General features: G+C 58.9%; 2 protein-coding genes across 4 annotated transcripts in view; one reads left to right on the top strand and one right to left on the bottom strand.

Annotated features, from left to right (window-relative positions):
• KCNAB2 (potassium voltage-gated channel subfamily A regulatory beta subunit 2) overlaps window positions 1–15,029 on the top strand; it is an 84,392-nt gene extending 69,363 nt beyond the window's left edge. For both annotated transcript variants that reach the window (XM_081057251.1, XM_081057252.1), the window contains exons 8-16: window positions 909–953; window positions 1,720–1,763; window positions 2,706–2,792; window positions 6,539–6,624; window positions 9,285–9,405; window positions 9,507–9,601; window positions 10,639–10,759; window positions 11,045–11,133; window positions 12,273–15,029. In XM_081057251.1, coding sequence (XP_080913377.1) covers window positions 909–953; window positions 1,720–1,763; window positions 2,706–2,792; window positions 6,539–6,624; window positions 9,285–9,405; window positions 9,507–9,601; window positions 10,639–10,759; window positions 11,045–11,133; window positions 12,273–12,362 — 778 coding nt within the window. In that variant the 3' untranslated portion in view covers window positions 12,363–15,029. The remainder of the gene's footprint in view (window positions 1–908; window positions 954–1,719; window positions 1,764–2,705; window positions 2,793–6,538; window positions 6,625–9,284; window positions 9,406–9,506; window positions 9,602–10,638; window positions 10,760–11,044; window positions 11,134–12,272) is intronic.
• Window positions 15,030–15,556: 527 nt separating this feature from the next.
• Window positions 15,557–20,239, bottom strand: part of CHD5 (chromodomain helicase DNA binding protein 5) — a 63,041-nt gene continuing 58,358 nt past the window's right edge. The window contains exons 40-42 of one of the 2 annotated variants that reach the window (XM_081056266.1): window positions 20,059–20,173; window positions 19,902–19,955; window positions 15,557–19,116 (exon numbers count right to left, since the gene is read on the bottom strand). In XM_081056266.1, coding sequence (XP_080912392.1) covers window positions 19,948–19,955; window positions 20,059–20,173 — 123 coding nt within the window. In that variant the 3' untranslated portion in view covers window positions 15,557–19,116; window positions 19,902–19,947. The remainder of the gene's footprint in view (window positions 19,117–19,901; window positions 19,956–20,058; window positions 20,174–20,239) is intronic. The other variant, XM_081056267.1, reaches the window with a different exon arrangement.

Here is a 20,239-nt window from a genome sequence, read left to right as displayed (position 1 = left end):
GATTTAAAGCAGGAGAACTGAGTCTCTGCACTTCCCCTCCCACCCCCCGTCTCTCAGATGCCCCAGCCCAGACCCCCCCTCAGCACCGCTGAGCTCCCCTCACAATCCAGGCCTTACCCCCACCCCAACCTCTCCCTCACTCAGTAGGCCCCCCAGCTCCCTGCCTGCTGTCCACACAATTTTCTGAAACACTGCCTCCTTCCATCTTTTGCTCCTGTCACCCACCAGAGCCCCGGTGTGGCCTCCACTTGACCTTCACCAGTCTCTGCCCGACCACTCCCTCAATCTGTTTCATATATGCTGAGCCCCATCCCCTGAGACCCCCCTCTACCTAATGCTGAATGCACCTCCTCCTCCGGGTTCATCTGTCAGACCCCCACTGCCAGACTTACAGTTACATGGTTAGTTACCGTGTTTCCCCGAAAATAAGACCTACCCGGAAAATAAGCTTCGGTTAATTAAGATCGTCAGCCACACGGACGCATTTAATACATTATAACAATGTTCCAGAGACGATGACATGACTATATTTGAATACATGTAGATTGTTGTACATGAAAAACATAAGACATCCCCTGAAACTACGCCCTAATGCGTCTTTTGGAGTAAAAAGTAATATAAGACCCGGTCTTATTCTCGGGGACACATGGTAGTTGCCTCCATGGAATGATGGTTAGTTTGGTTAGTTACTTGCATCTGTGAGTTGTCTCCTGACTCCACGGGAACCCCAGGACCCAGGCTCAGCACACTGCGAACATCAAATAATAGAGAGGTGCCCCATTTCACAGCCGTGCTCCCACATGAGGAGGGTATTAGGACCCCTGTATGAGAGCGGAAGACGGTCAGAGGGAAGACGGGACCCCTGAGGGGCCACGCCCAGTAACACCCCCGTTCTCTTCTGTCTACAGAAGATCCAGCCTGGTCATCACCACGAAGATCTTCTGGGGAGGAAAGTAGGTGCAGCCGTGGGTGATGCTGTCGGCGGGGAGGTCAGGTCCAGCGGCCACAGCCCCACCTCCTGCAGACACCTCTGATTTAGGAGGCTTCTGGCTGGGGGGAGGACGGTCGTCCTGGGGGAACAGAGGGTGCAGGGGCCTGTCCTGGACAGACCGGCCATGGCTGGGAGCCCAGTGCAGTTTCTTGTCCCCTGGTGCCCGCAGCGGGAGTGGGCTGGCCTTTGTGCCACTGTCTGTCCTGGCCGGTGCCCATCTCTGTTAAAGGACATCAAGTTCCAAAAAAGCTGTTTCAGCTGAGTTTGTCTTCTACTCAAACCCTATTTAATTTTTAATTTTTCTTTCCTGGGTTTGTCATTTTCTCTGATGACATCTTAAAAATTCTGCGACACAGAAAATTCTTGAACTGTCCAAACCACTGCACCTTCCCTGGGCCTCAGAACAGCCCTGCCGGGCTCCAGCTGCCTGGTCCCATATTCTCTCTAGGGCTGGACAAAATTGGCTTCCTAGAAATTATAAATATGTTTCATTCTTAAACTCAAAAAAGAAAATCCAAGCCAAGCAGAAGAACACACTGAAAACCAGAAGCGTCCCCCCACCCCCCCAGGCCTCCTCCCGCCCAGCCTGCATGAGCACGCCCCTGCAGCCTCGTGCTTTTGTCCCCAGAGTGTGTGCTGACCTCCTTCGCTTTGCCTAAGGTCGCATCACAAACATTTTCCCCAAAACCACTTTTAGCATCACTCATGCTGTCGGCCTGTGTTTTCAGAGCGGAGACTGAGCGAGGTCTTTCCAGGAAGCACATCATTGAAGGTGAGGGGGGCTCTGGCCCCATGTGGACCCCTCAACCCACGCCATCCTCCCTGGGTGCAAAGGCGAACAAAGCAGTGCCCTCACCCCCACCAGTGATAGGGCGCAGGGTCCCCAGCCGGGGACCCCCGGAGCTCTGCTCCGACCTTCTCCTCCCACCCAGGCTCACACGGGGGACACTCTATGTCATGAGGGAGGGGGCAGGGGTATGGGCAGGGCAGGGCAGTGTCACCCAGTGTCCTGGGGAGGACACAGACAGGCCTGGGTTTCCCTCCAGTGCTGACTGGGTGACCGTGAGGGACATCACTTCCGCAAGCCTCTGCGGCAGCATCTGTAGAATGGGCGTAGGAGAGCACCCACCTCTGGGGCACTGGGATCCTGGAAGACGCCTGGTGAGGGTGGGTCTCAGATCCACAGCGCAGGGCTCAGCACACAGGAGCGCGGGGAGAGGCGTCAGCTTATTCTGTGTTTTTACTGTCCCGGCCTCTTCTATCCATGTTCATTTTCGTCAAGGTAATACACTCCCTGCACTAACTGAGGTGCTTAGGGGGCCTTGCCGCCCACCCCTCCCCGTCCCCCAGCGCCAACTCTCCACACAGAGCTCTGCTCTGTACTGGTTCATGCTGGTGCGTTTCAGACACCGTCGGCCTTGGGTATGACAGACACTACATCCAGCCCTCCCAGTCATCCCGGGGCCACCAGGAAGCCGAGGAGGGCTCCCTTTTCATTCAGTCTCAGGACATTCGGCTTATGTATTCCCCCCAGTCTTCCTGAACGGGCAGAACCCTTTTTGGTGGTGTGCCCCCACTCCTATCCCGGCTTTCCGCGACCCCACGTGGCACGTGCTCCGGGTGCCAGGGGCCGCATGCCTTTCATCACTGGCTCAGGAGATGGCCCAGTAAAGTGTGTGAAGATGGTGACAGTCCCTCCTGACTCCTCCCCCAGGTCTGAAGGCCTCCCTGGAGCGGCTGCAGCTGGAATACGTGGATGTGGTGTTTGCCAACCGCCCAGACCCCAATACGCCCATGGAAGGTAGGTACTCTACCATCTGACTGGGCCTGGTGCCGCCCCCAGCAGGTGCTGAGCCTGAGACTGATGGCCGCCGGCACAGGCCTCTAGGCTGGGCCCCCAGGCCAGCAGTCAGAAGAGGCCAGGCCCGGTGGGAAGGAAAGGCCAGGCCTTCCTGGTGGGGGGCGGGGCTGGGCAGGCGGGGAGGGCCTGAGCTCAGCCTCTGACTGTCCTCCCCTGCCCCCCAGGTGTGCCCTGGCCCCTCGTGGCTGAGTCCCCACCCTTGCTCTGGGTCAACACCCAGTTCGGCGTCCTGGGTTTAGAACGGCTGGAATGTTCTCTCAGCTGTTAATATTCTGTGGCTAAATGAAGTCACAGTTGGATGACTCAGTTGCAACTTCTTCCTTCCTTTCCATCACTTTGCACTGGGAGGTTACGGGTCTTTTGTTCTGGGGGGTGCACTACTAACTCGGCACAGAAAAGGACGGCAGTTTTGGTTTCTTAGGCCCTAGTTATTCTTCTGACTTCATCTCCATCCTCAGTCTCCCCCGACTTCCTGCCTCAGGCATCTTCTCGTTTGTGCTTTCCTGCTTTGGGGACTTGGAAAATTAAGTTGTGTTCAAATTAATTTTTTCATGTGTTTATATGTATACACCATTGCACGTGCGTGTGTGTGTCGTGTGTGTGTGTGTGTGTGTGTGTTTTTATTTTTTTTAACAAAACGAGTATTCTGCGAGAAGTGATTTGTGCCTCCCTGCCGTGCCCTTTGTCATCCCATGCCTGACCGTGCTCCCACAGCTATAAACTCTGGTCTCTTTAAATCTTTCTTTTGTCACCAGGGGACCCATTTAGTTCTTCCAAGTCCAGGACATTCATCATAGAAGGTACACAGTACCCTCGGCCCGACTATTGACTTCTGTGTCCAAGCTGCATTTTATGAGACAGTGATTTTATTTACACGACTCTCCCCCTGATAACAAACTTCTCCATAAAATGCATAAGGGAAAAATAAGTGCCCTATGAGAACATCTTGCAAGTGAAGGAAAAGGCCTCCCGCCCAGGCCACGCTGTCATCTCATCCCTCCCGTCTGTCCTCCCGTGTGCATGTTCCTGCCCCGCCTGGCATTGCTGTGATCCTCGGGGGGCCGGCCGGCTGTCTGCCGGGGCCTCCTCTTGAGTTGGGGATGCTGTGGTCAGCGCCTGAAACCTTGACCCTGGATGGAGTGGGAGAGGGCTGGGGGAGACCCAGTTCCCACTGGAGCGAACACATTGGGGACCCCAGCCCATGTGGCCCCAACAAGTTGTGGCTTCTCTGTAGTTCATGTTTGCCAAGCTCCTGCCCCACCCAGAAGCAGTAAACCCCAGTGTGAGCCGCCCCCTCCATGGCCCACTGGTTCTGCCATGAGCATCTTGGCTGGGTGGTACTCACGTCCCCCAGGCGGGCCGGGCCACCTGCCATGCTCACCCCTTGCCGTGTGGCCTGACCTCTCCACTGAAATGGAATCATTCTCACCCTTGAAGAATACCTACGTGAGCCAGGGAGACTCAGGACCTGGGCAGCCTCTGCCCCTGCTTGTCTCTACCCACCCCTAAGCTAAGGGCACCCAGAGCCCCACCCCACAGGCAGGCCTAGGTCTCCCTGGGCCTGGGCTGTGTTCCATGTTGGCAGGGCTTCTGCCTGCCAACTGGCACTGCCACCTGACCCCTCCCATGTATTATTTGTGACATGGCAGGAGATACCATGGGGTTTGGCAGCAGCTGCAAGGATGTGGTCCCCCTGCTTCTGTCCAGCAGCATTAAATATTGAGGCGAAGGACAGTTGTCCTTGTTTCTGGGGCCACTGACATCACGCTTGGGCAGAAGTGCAAAGTGCTCCTGTGTGGGCCCCACACCCAGCCTGCCACTGCCTGGGACCCTCGGGGAACCCCGGAGCCTTTGCACAGGACCCCCTTCCCTCAGAGACCAGCCACAGGTTCTGGAAGGGCCCGCCCATGGCCTTGTCCCCCAAGCACCGTGCACTTCCTTCTCTGCATGAGAGGGGCACTGCCGTGCGCTGTGTGGTTTCCCCGTGAGGAGAGAGCGGTGCCAGGGAGCCAGGCTGGTGAACGGGGTGTCCTCTGGCTTCCCTCTCTCCAGCATGTAGACCTGAGCCTTGGCTGAAAAGAATCGGGCAGTGTCGCTGCATGGTCGCAGGTGCCCCCAAGAGTGTTTCTAAAGAACCCAACAAGGAGAGCCCGGCTGGGAGCTTGGGTTCAGGGTCTGGATGTGGGCAGATATCTTCCCGGGACCCTCCGGCCTCTCCAACCAGGTGCTATCCTCCTTCACGTCAAATGGCGTTGGCAGTTAAAGCAGTGGCCCATTAGTGGTCCCAGCAGAGTTCAGGCTCACCTGCCAGCCAGCCCTCCTCCCTGAGATGGGCAGAGAGGAGCCACGTCCTTGACCTTGGAAGGAAGGAGAGGGCAGGGCGTGGCTTGCAGGCATGGAAGTCCAGTTGTGATTTTTTTTTAGGGGTTCTGGGGAAACCCTCTGAGACCACCACCCCAGAAGCCCCAGCTACCTTAGCTTTCTACTAAGAGGGGACCTCGGGCAAGATCAGTGTCATGCTTTGTTTTAGAAACACTTGTTCTTCAACTCTACTTCCCACGCTGCCTTGGGCAGCCGAACTTGCAAGCACTGTATGGGGCCTGGGAGAAACCTGGGCAAGCAGTCCTCCCCCGCAAAGCTAAGGGCATTGGACATTTAAAAATTTGAGGCCAAGTGCTGTTTGAAAACCCACAACATCCCCATGAGGCTGAAACAGCCTAGGAAGGAACTATACCTGGCAGATTTTTATTTCTCAAAACCTTTTCTTGAGTGCTAGGGAGAATCTACTATGTTAGGTGGGGGAGGGTCCCTTCTCTCCTACTTAAAAGGAAGGCCTGGGGTTTCAGCCATTTACTTCTTAGGACATTGCGATTCTCAACTGCCCAGTATTCAGGTTGTTTCCAGAGCACGTGGAGACTGAGCCTATTGTCCTGGGGGCGGAAACCACCACCGTCTCGTGCTGGGGGCCCACTCTAGCCCAGGGCGGGACTGACTTGAGAAGCTGGGGCCTGGCCCAAACGGGGCTGTCCACGTCTCCTTTGGGCTCTCCTTTGGGACACATGGGGAGCTCCAGCCTGCAGCCCCCACTCTGGGACCACCCAGGGCCCCACGCCATGCCCTTTGTCCCTACAGATGCCATCATCACCTCTGCCTTCAGTTCTCCAGATCCCACTGAGAATTGGGAATGGCCCGAAGTAGCAGGCCAGAAACAGCAAAAATTGTGTTTACTTCCTGTTGCCTTCCGCTAATCTGATTGGAACCTTACTCTGTATCTGGTTCTTCCTGAGGCTCAGGGTCCCTGATTCTTCCCCAACTAGAGAACTGCCCCGTTCTAGAGTCTAGAATCACATACTTTGGTCTCCCCTGCCCTCATCCCTCTAACCTGCCACAGAAACATCCCAGTCCATCCATAACCCATTTTTCAAATACTCCATAAGACCTGTAACTATTCGGGGAAGTGGTTTTCAAGACCAACTTCTAGGGTGGAGGTTCACTTTTTTCTGCCGTCCCGGAGATTCCCCTGCCACACCCGACTTCGGAGCCAGGAAGTACACTGCTTGCAAGCCGTCTCCGCAGCACCCCTCCCCTGCTCCCGGCGCCCCGCCTGTATTTGCAGAATGTCCCCAGGCTGGGCCCTGTGCCCCTGGCCGCCCTCCCACCTGCGGTTTCCCCTTCTCTCATGACAGAGACCGTTCGCGCCATGACGCACGTCATCAACCAGGGGATGGCCATGTACTGGGGCACGTCACGCTGGAGTTCCATGGAGATCATGGTATGGTGACTTCTTACTGTGTGTGCGTCCCGAGCGTGTGCTCCCTGTCCCCACTCTGTTGCTCCCGGGGCTCTGGCAGATCCAGAGCCATTGGTCATAATTACACCGATGACTGTGACGTCTGGTAGTCATGGCCGCAGGCCTCGCAGACAGGGGAGTCTTCGCTTCAGGCCTGGGTGGGATTTGTCTGTGTTGACAGGAGGCGTCACCTCTCTGAGCCTCACTTTCCCCACCTAGAACACAAGACCACTAGGCTGACCGCCCCCTCATGAGGCTGTTCTGAAACTACCTGAGAGCAGGTGTGAGCTCTTAGCAGAGGTCCTGGAGCTCAGGTGACAGCGATGGCGGGCCCTCCCGCTGAGCTCTCGTGGTCTTCCAGGTGCTGTTAGATTCAAAGGCTTCCTGTGGACTAACTCCCACTTAATCCTCACAGCGCCTGTGAGGTAAGTGCTGCTGTCATCCTGGTTTTCAGATGTGCATGTTGAAGCACAGAGAGGTTACACGCCCAAGGTCACACAGTTCATTCTGAGATGAGTGCCCAGCCGTGCGGCTCAGAGTCTGGGCAGCCTCGGAATGTGAGCAGCTGTTGGGACCCCGGGTGTCCATCTCATAATCCATGATGTTTCCTCCTCACCTACACTTTCAGGAAAGTGTCCCCTTCATTGTCATTTCCCTCCACGGGAGCCATTTGAGGCCGAGGGCAGCAGATGCTTCTTGCTGTTTCTGGAGTACCCCAGAAGGGTCAGCAGAGTGGCTGTGTGCTCCTCAGAGGCAGGCACCTGAGGGGAGAATGGAGGGCAGAGGCCAGGGGACTGCCCCCTCCCAGTGTCCCCTCTGAGGCTGACCACCACCACCCTTGCTGCCAGGACCCCTCTCAGCTTTAGCCCTTACTGCTCCCCCTCCCAGAATTCCCATATCTCAGTACCCCTGGAAGGGGGTTTCTCCTCTAATGAGTCCCTGATTTCCACTTCATCAAAGAAATTAAGCAGTATCTTCAAGTTAAACACACCCTAGCTGAGGCGACCCATTAGCTCACTTGGTTGGAGCTCAGAGGTCTGAACAGCAGGGTTGCCAGTTCAATCCCCACATGGGCCACTGTGAACTGCGCCCTTCACAACTAGGTTGAAACAACCACTGGGCTTGGAGTTGATGGAAAAACACTTAAAATAAATAAAAAGTTGTGCTCGCTTCGGCAGCACATATACTAAAATAAATAAAAAGTTGAAATTAAAAAAAAAACTACCCTAGCAGTCCCTGGCACTAATCGGCTTTGGCATTTGTGGCATTAATGAGCATTTGGCATCTTTCTGAAGCTGCCTGGAGCCAGCAGCATCTTCTCCCCATTTCACACCCATTTCACAGATGTGAAAGCTGAGTCTATAGCTAAAGGGAAAAGGGCCTCCCAGGTTGGCAGACAGGGCTTTCCCAGGGGTCTGTCTGCCAACATCAGCCCTGGCTCACACCCATCTGGTCTGTGGAGTGGAGGCATGAGCACCAAGTCCCAGAAATGGACTGATGCCAGCCACTCTCCCTCCTGACCTAGCCTTTCCTGCTGCTGCCATGGTCCTGGGTCCAGGGCCCTGGAGTGACCATCATGATAAAGGCAGTAACTGCACAGGTGACAGACACTGAATGCCCACCCATGTAGGCACCGCCTGTCCAGGGCTGTAAACACTGTTGGCTCATTTGACCCTCACAACAGATGGGGAAACTGAGGCACAGAGGGGTGAGCCCCTTGCACAAAATCTCCCAGCAGGGCTAGCCCAGTGGCTCAGGCGGTTGGAACGCCATGCTCCTAACTCTGAAGGCCGCCGGTTCGATTCCCACATGGGCCAGTGAACTGCGCCCTCTACAGCTAAGATTGTGAACAACAGCTCTCCCTGGAGCTGGGCTGCCCTGAACAGCCAGAGGTTGGTGTGGGCTGCCATGTGCTGCCATGAGTGGCCGGCAGCCAGCGTGAGTGGCCGGCAAGCAGCGTGAGCTGCCATGGGCTACTGTGTGCTGCCATGAGTGGCCAGCAGCCAGCGTGAGTGGCCGGCAAGCAGCGTGAGTGGCCGGCAGCCAGCGTGAGTGGCCGGCAAGCAGCGTGAGCTGCCATGGGCTACTGTGTGCTGCCATGAGTGGCCAGCAGCCAGCGTGAGTGGCCGGCAAGCAGCGTGAGTGGCCAGCAGCCAGCGTGAGCTGCCATGGGCTACTGTGTGCTGCCATGAGTGGCCGGCAGCCAGTGTGAGTGGCTGGCAGCCGGTGACAGCTTCTGTGAGCTGCTGTGAGCAGCCAACTGACGACCTAATGCTTCAGCCGAGGGGGGGCACAAGGCTCGTAACACCAGCCTGGGCCAGGGAGCTGTGTCCTACACAACTAGACTGAGAAACAACGGCTTGAACCGGAGTGGAGCGGGGGAGAAGCGGAAGAAGGGGGGGGGAAGCCTCCCAGCTAAAAAATGCCAAACCGAGGTCTCACTACTGGGTGTGCTCCCCCCTCAGTCCCTTCAGCCTCGGGGTCTGACAGCCCACCCCCTTTTTCCAGGCTCCCAGGAAAGCTGTGAGAAGGGGGCGGGGCAGGTGGGCCCTCTCCCTCTGTGTCTCCCTGCTGCGCGCGCACGCAGTGCCCCCAGACCTGCTGACAGTCAGAGCCCATCAAGCCCCCCCTCGCACCCACAGGAGGCCTACTCTGTGGCCCGGCAGTTCAACCTGATCCCGCCCATCTGCGAGCAAGCAGAGTACCACATGTTCCAGCGCGAGAAGGTGGAGGTGCAGCTGCCGGAGCTCTTCCACAAGATAGGTGGGCTCCTCGGCCCGCCCCACCCCACCCTGCACAGCCCTCTCCCCACCCCCCGCCCCCCAGGGCCCAGGGCTTGACCTCCACGGGCTTTCCTCTCTCAGGAGTGGGTGCCATGACCTGGTCCCCTCTGGCCTGCGGCATCGTTTCTGGAAAGTACGACGGTGGCGTCCCACCCTACTCCAGAGCCTCCTTGAAGGTAAAGGAGTGGCTGGGGGAGGGGCGGGGACGGGCAGGGGACAGGCATTTTGGATAGGTGGGGTCTTTGGGCAGGCTGCCTGGACGCTGGTGCGAGGCCCCTGTCTGCTGGATGCTTCCAGGCTGTGGGAACTTGGAGCCCCTGCTGGGCTGAGGCCATCCCAGGGGACATGCCCCAGGACAGGCCTCTGCACTCCGAGCGCCACCACCTCCCCACCCCAGTTCAGTATTCACAACCTTGGCTGGGTCCACACGTGCCATTTGGGATGTGGGGTGCTCCTCCCTCCATACACACACACACACACTTAGTCACACACATACACACACGCTCACACACACTCTGGCCCGTCACTGAGGGCTCTGGGCTGAGCTCAGGGCCAGGGGCTGCAGACCTTCTTCAGTTGTCACTCAAAGGTGACTCCCCGGGACAAGCCCCACACACACACACACACACACTTCTGGAGAGGGGACTCAGAGAGAGTCCCCAGAATGCAGGGTTTGGGGGACGAGGAGCAGGCAGGTAAAGGCCTGCCCAGGCCAGGGCAGGTCCAGCACTGGAACCCCCGCCCCAGGTTTGAGGTCAGGATTGGCTGTCTCCCCCCACTCCTCCCCTCCCCTGAAAGCAAGGTCAGGTTGCCCCTGGGAGACACTGCAACCGCAGGGGTGGAGGCAGGGAGACGACCCCCGGTCCCCACCCCAGGTCTGGGCCAAAGGCAGCAGCAGCCCTCCCAGGGACGCCAGGCCTCCTGGGAGAAGGGAAGTCAGCGTGTCCACCTCCTTGTGCTGCCTCAGGGGCCCTGCCTCAGACTCCAGGGTCAGAGTGCAGCAGGTCTCACCCTTTCAACTCTGCCCACAGCCTGCCATGTTTAGGTTGGGGGAGTGCTGGGGGCAGGGGCGGTGCTGCCTTTAAGTGCAGGTGAGAGCTGCTGTTTGGGGAGAAGGATCTGGAAGGCGCACAAGTCATCAGCCAGGGCATACAGAGGTCCAGGTGACCCACCCTCACCTGTGGGCTGCGCTCTCTCCCCCACCCCCAACCAGGGCTACCAGTGGCTGAAGGACAAGATCCTGAGTGAGGAGGGCCGACGCCAGCAGGCCAAGCTGAAGGAGCTGCAGGCCATCGCAGAGCGCCTGGGCTGCACCCTCCCGCAGCTGGCCATAGGTAACAGGGCTGGGGGGATCCCTGGTGCCTGGGCCACCCCCTCGATCAGCCAGCTATGGGCATGGGGTCCCTGAGCACTTGGGCCACCTCTCCACACGGGGGCAGTTTGGGCCAGGTCTCCCCCAGCACCCCTGAGCACTAGGCTTGCCAGGCTCCTCCTAGGCAGCCCCAGCTCCCATAACAAGAGGCCAGGTATCTCTGGACCAGTGAGGGGCAGGGCAGAACCAGAAGGAACCCTGCAGTGGGTATGCCTGCCTCACCTGTGGTCTTGCTGCCCCCCCCCAGCCTGGTGCCTGAGGAACGAGGGTGTCAGCTCCGTGCTCCTGGGCGCTTCTAGCACAGACCAGCTAATGGAGAACATTGGAGCAATACAGGTGAGCGCCAGCCCCCCAAGGCCCTTGAGCAGAGGTCAGGAGTCCTTGATGGGACCCCCATTTGTCCAGCACATATTTGTTGAGCACTTACTGCGTGCCAAGCACTGTCCTCGGCACTTGGGCTCCATCGGTGAGCCACCAAAGAGCACCCCCGGAAGAGCTGGCATTCTAGCCGGAACAGACAGTAAACGCTGAATTCAAGAATTAAGGGAATTAGAGTATTTGTCAAATAAGCACTATGGAAAAACACTAGAGCAAGGTCAGGGTGTCTGGCGGGGCAGAGGGGAGGTAGAGCCGTGGGCCCAGGGTGAAGGGGCTCTCAGGCTGGGCTTGGGGAGAAAGAGACGTGAGCAAAGGCTTGGAGGATGAGGACTGGGCCATGCAAACACTTGGGGAAGAACGTTCCAGGCAGTGGGACAGCCGATGGAAGATCCAAGGTAGGCGCAAGCCCAGGGGCCAGCAGGGGGGTGGGGCAGGAGCTGAGTGGATCCCACAGGACACTGCACACTGTCTGAGGACTTCGGTGACGATTGAGAGTGAGATGGGTGCTCTGTGATGCTGACGGCGTGGTCTGACTTGGGTTTTCAACGCATTCCCCTCTGGCTGCTGTGGAGGGAAACTGGGCGGCAGAAGCAGAGGCAGAGAGATGTGCTGGGAAGCCACAGTGGGGGAGTGAGTGGGGGAGGGGGAGATGGGAGGGGTCCATGCATCCGGGATGTTTGGAAGGTAGGCCAGAGGGACTGGCTGAAAACTGGATGTGAGGCTGAAGGGGCGCGAGTCAGAGATGGCGCCTGGGGTTTTGTCACCTGGTAGGGTGAGGTAGGAAAGGCTGGGAAAACCAGTGTAGGGGTGTGGAAATCAGGCTCCTGGCCCTGCAGTCTGCATTGGATGCCTTCCCGAAGGTTCTAAAGCATTCTGGAGTTTGAGGGGCAGAGTATAAACCAGGGCAGGTTTCCTCTCTGCTCCAAACCTTCTGGAATGAAAAGGCACTGTGGCCCCCATCTGCTTCAGCTGGAGCTCTATGCAACGGGCAGGAGCGGCCTGGACCAGCGGGGCTGCCCGAACGTCACCCTCCTGCCTCCTGAGCAGGCTGGGCCAGTCTTGGTGGGGTTCTGATTCGCTCTCGTCTTCCCACACAGGTCCTTCCCAAGTTGTCATCTTCCATCATCCACGAGATCGATAGTATTTTGGGCAATAAACCCTACAGCAAAAAGGACTACCGGTCCTAAGAAGCCCCGCCGCTGGCCCGGACACTTTCCTTCCCCTCCTAGTCTTTCTGTTCGCTGGTCGCTTAAGCTGTTCTGAAGCCAAGAGTGTGGTTTGCATCAAAAAGAAAACAAGGCACCAAGATAATGTCATTGGGAAAACTGTCTCAAAAGTCATTGCAACACACCATCCACTGCTTCCAGGGACCCATGTGGCTTCCGGGTACCCATATCGTGGCGGGGACATTGATTATTAGGACGATAAAGTGGTCCCACCCAAGCCTGCAGCCTCTGCTCATCCTCCAAGAAGAAACCACCACGTTTTCTCCCAGCTGCAACCCTTCTCGGAGACTCCTCAAGTCCAGGCCAGGCCAGACCAGTTGGGCTCTGGCAGCAGGCAGGGCTGGCCGCTCCTCTGCCAAGAGCCCCCGCCTGGTGTTGGTCTTTCCGTGGCCGCCTCTGCAGGGCCTGGACGTTGGGGGTCTCCCTCTGGCCAGGGGCTCCAGGTACTTTCCAATGGGCCTGACCTCAGATGCTTCCCCCACCCCTTTTCCACAGCCACCTGCCCCAGGGGGTTTCTGGGGCCTCCCATGCTGTACCTTGACCCCTACCTCCTCCCTTGCTGGCAGGGGCAGGGATCCAGGGGGACTGGCTCTGCAATTTGGGACCCACAGAAAGTTTGGGGATCTGATTTCAAGCTCATCACCCCACCGTCATGCTCCCTGCACAATGAGCCCCATACCAGGGCAGACCAGAGCACTTGTCAGGGGGCCTCGTGGAGCGGGCTCCAGCCCAGGTCCCTCCAGGGCCCCACCTGCCCTCCCTGCCGGGACCCCAGTCTGCTGCCCCATGCATGCCCCAGAAGGCCCTGAGGTCATGCATGCTTAGCTGGACTGTGGCCTCTGACCACTCTCGAGAGAGGTTGGTGTCTGTTCTGCCTGGGGTGGTGGCATTGGGTCTGCAGGGAGAACGTGCTTAGATATTTCCAGTGAGGGAGGGTCCCTGGGGTTGTCTGTACTGTGTGCCCAGGGCTGGGAGGCCTGACACCCAACAGCACCCCCCACAATGTGGGAACACATCCCAGGAGCCTCTCCTTAGAGAGGTGCCCCCGCAAGGCCTCAAATCAGGCAAGGCTGGGGTGTTCCGTCTTGGGCTGCTAAATGTCAATGAGCCCAGAGCTTGTGACCTGGACAGATGGGCCCTGGGACCCTCCCACACCCTGTGAAAAGTGGGGATGGCTAGAGTTGGTCATTCCCTTTCACAGCCTGGAACAGATTGGAGACAGGGAGGAAGGGCAGGACAGAACTGTCAGCTTCTTTGCAGCCCCAGCCTGTCGGGGGGAGGTCTGCAGCCAGGAGCCCCATTCCAAGGTCCTGAGAGGTACCCCAGCCTCTGCTGGCTATGTGGGGGGCAGGAGCCAGGCTCTACAGCTGTGCCAACCCACTCGGGGGGGCCCAGTGCCGGCCAGCCTTACCTGGGTGCCTCACACCCTCACACTCACCCTGGAAGGTGGGCACAATTGGTCCTGCTTTCATAGAAGCTGCTGTTACCAGAAGCTTCCCCTGTCATTCTCGAAGGCTCCCATCAGTCCTGGCTGGGCTGAGGCCTGGAACAGCAGCTTTGAGAAAGCCACAAAGGCAAGGCGAGGACAGCCTTCTCCACTCCTGACCTTTGTGCTGGCCTGGAGTCTAGAACCTTCCCCCTCCTCATAGGCCAGGCCCTTGGGGGTCCTCTCCACCCAGTCTCCTGCAGGCTTCGCCCTGTGGGTGTGGGCAGGGGGCAACACCTGTCCTAGCAGAGGTGCCCAGCCAGCGGCCACTCCCCGTCACCCGGGGTGGAGGAGTCCTGCCCTGAGGACAGGGCCCTGCCCTGGGCACTTTGTCCGGTCCACGCAGTGGGCCGAATCGCCTCCCCCTCCTGGGGAGACTGGCTGGGCCCTCTCCACACCTGCCCCCAGACCAAGCACTGTTGGAACAGGGACCAGGACTTGTAGTGGGGCCCGAGGTGGGGGCTGTGCCCCCAGGAGCCACAGCCAGGAAGGCCGAGCCCCTGTTGGCTGCATGTTTGCCCAACAGGGAGAAAAGGGCCCCCAAGGCTGAGCGCAGCCAAGGCAGAAATGGCCAGTGCCAGGACCCAGCTGCCTTGGCCCCGAGGGTCTGTCCTAGTCTCCTACACCCACTGCAGGGAAGACAGGCTCTGCTTCCTGGCGGAGGGTCCCTTGACTTAGGAGGGGGCTGGAGTAGGGCAGAGGATGTTGGATGGATGGCCAAGGGCAGTCAGAGCCTGAAAAGAGCTGGGCAGCGGCAGGCCTGAAAGGGCCAGGGCCTACCCCCAGCCTCTCCCGGTCCCCTTGAAGCAGAATTTGCCCCATGGGTCCCTCAGGAGTGCCCTACACAGGAAGTAGGCCTGGTCTGGGGACAGGGCTGGGATCATTCTTTCTTATTAATGACACACGGAGCCCCCACCATTTCTCAGCCCACATCTGTGGTAAAATCCAAGGAGCGACGCAGGACTTGATCTGTTTTCTGTTCTCTTCCAGTCATGTAAATAATGTGCTGCTTTCTCTCCCTTTTTTAAATGACTGTGGTTCCTCAGCTAACGGCACTCACTCTGTCTCTCGAGGCGAGACTGCCATACGTCTTGCGCTTCCGTATTTATGGAATGACAAAATAAAACCCAAGCCCGAAGGGTCCTGGGCTTTCTGCTCCTCTCATTTCCAGGGCACACCGTGCTCTAGGTCAGGACTGGGGGGAGGGCAGTGGGGGAAGCAGGGAGAAGGCTGCCACCATTCAGAGGCCCCCGAATCCTGACCCTGGAGCCAATAGTGGGTTGGGAGAAATGGGCCCTGGAGGAGAGGCAGAGATTGAGGACGGCGACCCCCTCGTTTCTCCATTCGGAATGGAGGTGCCCCCAACACACTCTGGTTGCTGGGAAGCTGCTATGCCCTCTGTGGACAGAGGTTGGGGTCCGAGGAGGGCTGCTGGCTGTCCCTGGGGGGTCCGTGTTTGATGCGATGGGGTGTGAGTTCAAGGGTGCAGGTAGGAAGGGCAGGCACCATCCCTACACAACCCTTCCTGGGTTGTCACTCCTCCCCAGCAAGCCCCTCAGCCCGATGCGGCTAGGTCTCGGTGAGAGGTGGCTTTCGGTGACACCCCACGTCCTGCCCCCCGCCCTCACCCCCTTCCTAGATCAGTGAGAATCTCAGGAAAACACCTTAATTCAGTCCTTTCCCAAAGGATTTATTAAAACACAGAAAACCAAGACATACACACAGAGTACAAAGTGAAGGGGATGGTGTCAGCGACAGTCTCTGTCTTAGGTCCCACAGGTCTTCCCGAGGGCCCCACAGGTCACTACTTACAGGAGCTCAGCTTCCAAAGCTCCAGCCCCACCCCCAGCAGGAACCCTCCCTGCTGGGACCCTCCCACTGGCTGGAAGTGTTCCCAGCCAAGATCTTGGCTGACCTGGGGCTGTCACAAGGCAAGTGACCTGGCCCCACAGCTGGGCCACATGCCACCTGGATGCCGGCCTGCACCCTAATAGCCCCATTCTGATGCATGGGAAATGGGACCCTTCCCTCATCTCCAGGCTCGGGGCTCAGGCTCCTATCTCGATGTCAGGGGTTCAGGACACACGCACACACCCAACGGGCCCTTTCTGGGTTATCACACCTAAAAAAATACTTTGCTTAAAAAAAATCTGAAAACAAAGGAAAAAATCCAAAACACAACACCAATGACTTTGGGCTGATATACCACAACCTGTAAACTTCCGGAAATAGAAAATGGGGCTGGAGTCGGCTCCCTCGACGGAGGGCACAGGCGGAGGGTACAGGCCGTGGGGGGGCCCTAGACCATGGCCACGCCAAGACCTCAGCCCCTGCATCCCGCCCAAGGCCCTTCCCCTGCCACCATGCTCCGGGCTGCCTGCTCCCACGTCCCTGAGCCCACCCTCTACACAAGAGCCCTGGGACCCACACCTGCGAACAGGACAACAGGTGTTCCTGGGGCAAGCCCCCGACCTGGGCAGGGGACCCCCAGAGGGTCCTGCCCTGGAAGGGGCCCCAACAAGCAGGAGGGTGGTGCCTGCACCAGCTGTGGTATCAGCAGGACCTCGGTCATCATTTGTAGAGAACAAAGAGCTTCTGAAGGTGGCTTGCAGGGCGGGTCTCTTCACACAGAATCTTGGGATGTGCTTCCGTGTGCGAGTGTCTGTTGAGCGTCCCACATGCCCTCTGGATACGGTCCATCCAACCCAAACTCCCCTCGTCCGTCACCTGGGAGCCCAGCCCGTGATGCTTTCGGAGACCGGAGCCCAAAGGTGGTTCAACAGAAAGCCTACTTGGCACTGGCCTAAATAATAAGGTGGCCGCAAACAAAACTGCAGGCGGGCACTTTGGGGTTCTGCTTGCACACGACAACCCTCACTCTGCCAGCAGCGAAAACCAAAGCTAGCCTGAAGATGCCCAAGATAGTGAACACCCCCACCCACCGCTTTTGGGGGGAGATAACTTATAACTAAGAAGAAAACATTCTTAAGATTCTTTTGCCTCTCCCAAACCAGTCAACCAGAAACCGGCTCCTCACTGTGTCCACAGCACACCGTCCTGGGCGTCCGGGGTGCTGGTCATGGAGAGCAGAACGCATCCTGGGACCAGCAGTACCAGGGGCCAGGCCGTCTGGGGGTGCCTGGCTCTGGCATGGTGAGAAGGGCAAAGGGGAGCCTGGCAAGGCCTGGGACGGGCATGGGGACGTTAGGGACAAAGGAAGGCTCCCTGGGGAGGATGGGCTGAAAGGGGAGGGACAATGGGCCTCTGGGTTGGAGCAGTGGAGAATCAGACCCTGTCCTACTGCTGCATGCCTCCCAGCCTGACACTTGAGACCATCCACTGTGGCCAGGGAAGGCTGGCACTGTTCCCAACAAGGCCAAACACAGGGCTGACAGCCGTCTGGGAGGGCAGCTTCTCAGGGCCCTGGGGGCAGGTGGTCTCGTGGCTGTCACCTCGCCTGTGGTCTGAGCCAGGAGCCTTCGCAGGGAGGCACTGACGAGGACACACGTGCACGTGAACCACAGGACTGGAATGACCCCACCCCTCCCGGAAGGCGGGTCAGCCGCTGCTGCATGCGTGTCCTAGAAACTTGCACGCCACTGCCAAGACACTCCCCGTTCTACCCACACACAATTGCGGGGCTCGGTTGGCCTTGGAGATTTTGATCAAGATAGAGTGTGGGGCTGCCAAGATGGAAGGGGCCTTGGGGGCCCAGCCCTCCAGGATTCAGAAAGAGCCATTTACAGATGAGGAGATCCGGGGCTCTATGAGGGCCGGCCAATCGCCCAACTGTCCCAAGATGAACCACCAAATCCTGGCTCCAATCCTGGCCCGGGGAGCTGAGCCCAGGCCCCTCTTAGCACCTCCAACCCCAGACCCAGCTTGCCTGTCACAAACAGGATTCTTACCCAGGGCACACACCCCGCCCCCCAGGAAGCCCAAGGCTCGGAAATCCCTTCCAGGCTGAGCTGGAGCCAGAGGGAGCATTGGACATGGGCCCAGGCCTGGCCCACTCTCCCCACCCCCACACCTGGGGCCGTTACAGGGCACCACCAGCTGGGTGGAGGGGCGCCAAGACCATGTTCCTGGCCAGACAGCCGACAGGAAGCCTGCGGTGCTGTGGCAGGGAGTTATGGAGAGGCCATCAGGTCCAGTCCCCTGCCTCCAAGCAGAGCTCCCCACAAGGCACAGCGAGGGCAGCTATGGCCTTGCCCTGGGTGGGTGGCAAGTGCCTAGACAGGCCTCACCACTGACAGGAGGGCAAGGAGAAGTCCAGGCTCCAGGGGGTGGCCTGCTTACTCCATGTCTGCAGCCCATGAGACCACGCGAGGCAGGGTGTATGAGGTGGGTGTGATGGACATCCCAGGGCACCGGGCAGGGCCAGGGGCTTCTGGGCCATCTTCAGTGCTGCTGTGACCTCTCTGCTGAGATGCTAACTACCACCTGTTCATAATCCCACCTGGAGGAGGCCGAGATGAAGGCCTCACAGCCCCTGGGCCACCACACACGCAGGCCTCGTGCCCCACTCCCGGGAGCACACCTAGGCCTGCCACAGGCCCTACGCTGGTGCCAACAGAGCCCCCTCCCCAAGGAGACCGCACATACCTGGTGACTCCAGCCCTGGCAGGAAGGGGGTGGAATAAACACTCTGCTCTGAGTCAGGCATCAGCCAGGTCTCCACCATTGTGCCAGGCAGCTGCTCTGCCCCACCCCGCCTGGCCCTGGGGGGCCCCATGCGTCCAGGGGGCAGAGCAGAGGGCGGTCAGGCAGTGCACACGGGACTGGGTGATGGGGGCACAGCGAGGGCTACGGGGCAGATGCTGCATCCTCCCTGCTGGCCGCGGGCATGAGCAGCAGCAGGGCTTCCAGGAGCTTCCCTCCCGTAGGAGCACGTGCACAGACGGAGGTGGCACTGCAGGTCAGTCTCCTCCGCACATCACTCAACTTTATCAAGACGAACTTGTTCAAGTCTTCAATAGGAAAGTGCAAAAGATGGACAAATAAATGAAATCTCCTCTAAGAAGTCGTTCTGGCAAAGGTGGCCCGGGGCACATCTCGTGCTGTGGGTGTGACGCTGTGTGGAACACTTGGGTTATGATGAGGTGGCACTTCCGGGCTCCGGCCCTGTCCCCCAGGTGATGGCATTCCCTTTCCGTCTCAAGGTGGCAGCAACTCCTAAAAAGGCTTTTCTCTCTTGTGGGGGTCAGGCAAGTGACCCAGCAGGCGTGGCTGCAAGAAGCAGATCACGGTGATGCTGGTGGGTGGTCAGGTCTCCCCTGGGGGAGCACCCCACACCCTGGAGCCTCCCCACCCACTGCCTGTCACAGGCAGCTGCAATCAGAGGGGGATCCCTAGCCATGCCCGCCCAGCCCCACCCAGAGTGCAGGAGGGCACCCTAGAAGTGGCAGCCTGCGGGGCAGCCATTCTGCAAACCACCTCCGCTCCTGTACCTGCACCCTAAAGTGCCAGACTGGGCTTGGTGGCGGCCAGGGTGAACTGGCAGTTCCTCAGAAATAAGCTCCCCGCTCCTAGCTAGTAACACTTACCGCCCTCAACCCTGAGCCAACCCTCCTGGTCCTAGGCAGGGACTGGGGTAAGACAAGAGGTGATATCCTGGGGTACCGCACCCCCCTAGCAGGACACGCAGGCAGGACAGTGGAGACAGGGGTCCCAGCTGGGAGTGATGGCCTCTGACTCACTGCCACAGACACACGTGTCCACGGAGGAGCATGCCCAAGTGCACCCGCCCTTCGTGTCCCATTTCCCAGCCTCGCAGGGAAGTATCTGGAAGCCTGGGAAGACGTGCTGGCCCCGAGACGTCCCCAGGGCAGCGGGGGCCGGGGCAAGGGGCTCCAGGAAAGTGCGTGAGACCCTCGGAGCCCAAGAAGGCAGTGATGACCCCAACGCTCAGGAGCACAAATCCATCGCGGGGACCAGGGCTGCTTCTGATTAGGCCTGACCTGCAGAGCCACGGGAGGGACAAGGGACAGCGGAGCAGCCACAAGTGGCCTCACCTCAGCTGGAAATGAGCGCTGCAACAGAGGGACGTCGCGGGGACGGCTAGATATCTGTCAGAAACAGAGAAAACCTCGGCTTGCCGGGGGTGGCGATGGGCAGGAGGGGCCCGCGCGGTGCCCCTGTACATGCTGCCCGGAGCAGGCGGGCACCTACCGGTCACATAGGGCCCCAGGGGCATCTGGTTGTAGTTGACAATCCCTCCCGGTCCAGGGCCCCGGAAGTTGGGCCCAAAGTTGTTGTTGTACATCTGGGAGGAGCCGAAAGACCCCTGGAGGCAAGGACTCAGGTTGAAAGGTCGCAGTCCCACACCCGGTCCCAAGCCCCGGGGTCTCAG

This window comes from Rhinolophus hipposideros (genome assembly GCF_964194185.1).
Source record: "Rhinolophus hipposideros genome assembly, chromosome: 8".
NCBI lineage: Eukaryota > Metazoa > Chordata > Mammalia > Chiroptera > Rhinolophidae > Rhinolophus > Rhinolophus hipposideros.
The sequence above is the reverse complement of the archived record's forward strand: the minus strand, read 5'-3'. Positions and strand labels throughout refer to the sequence as shown.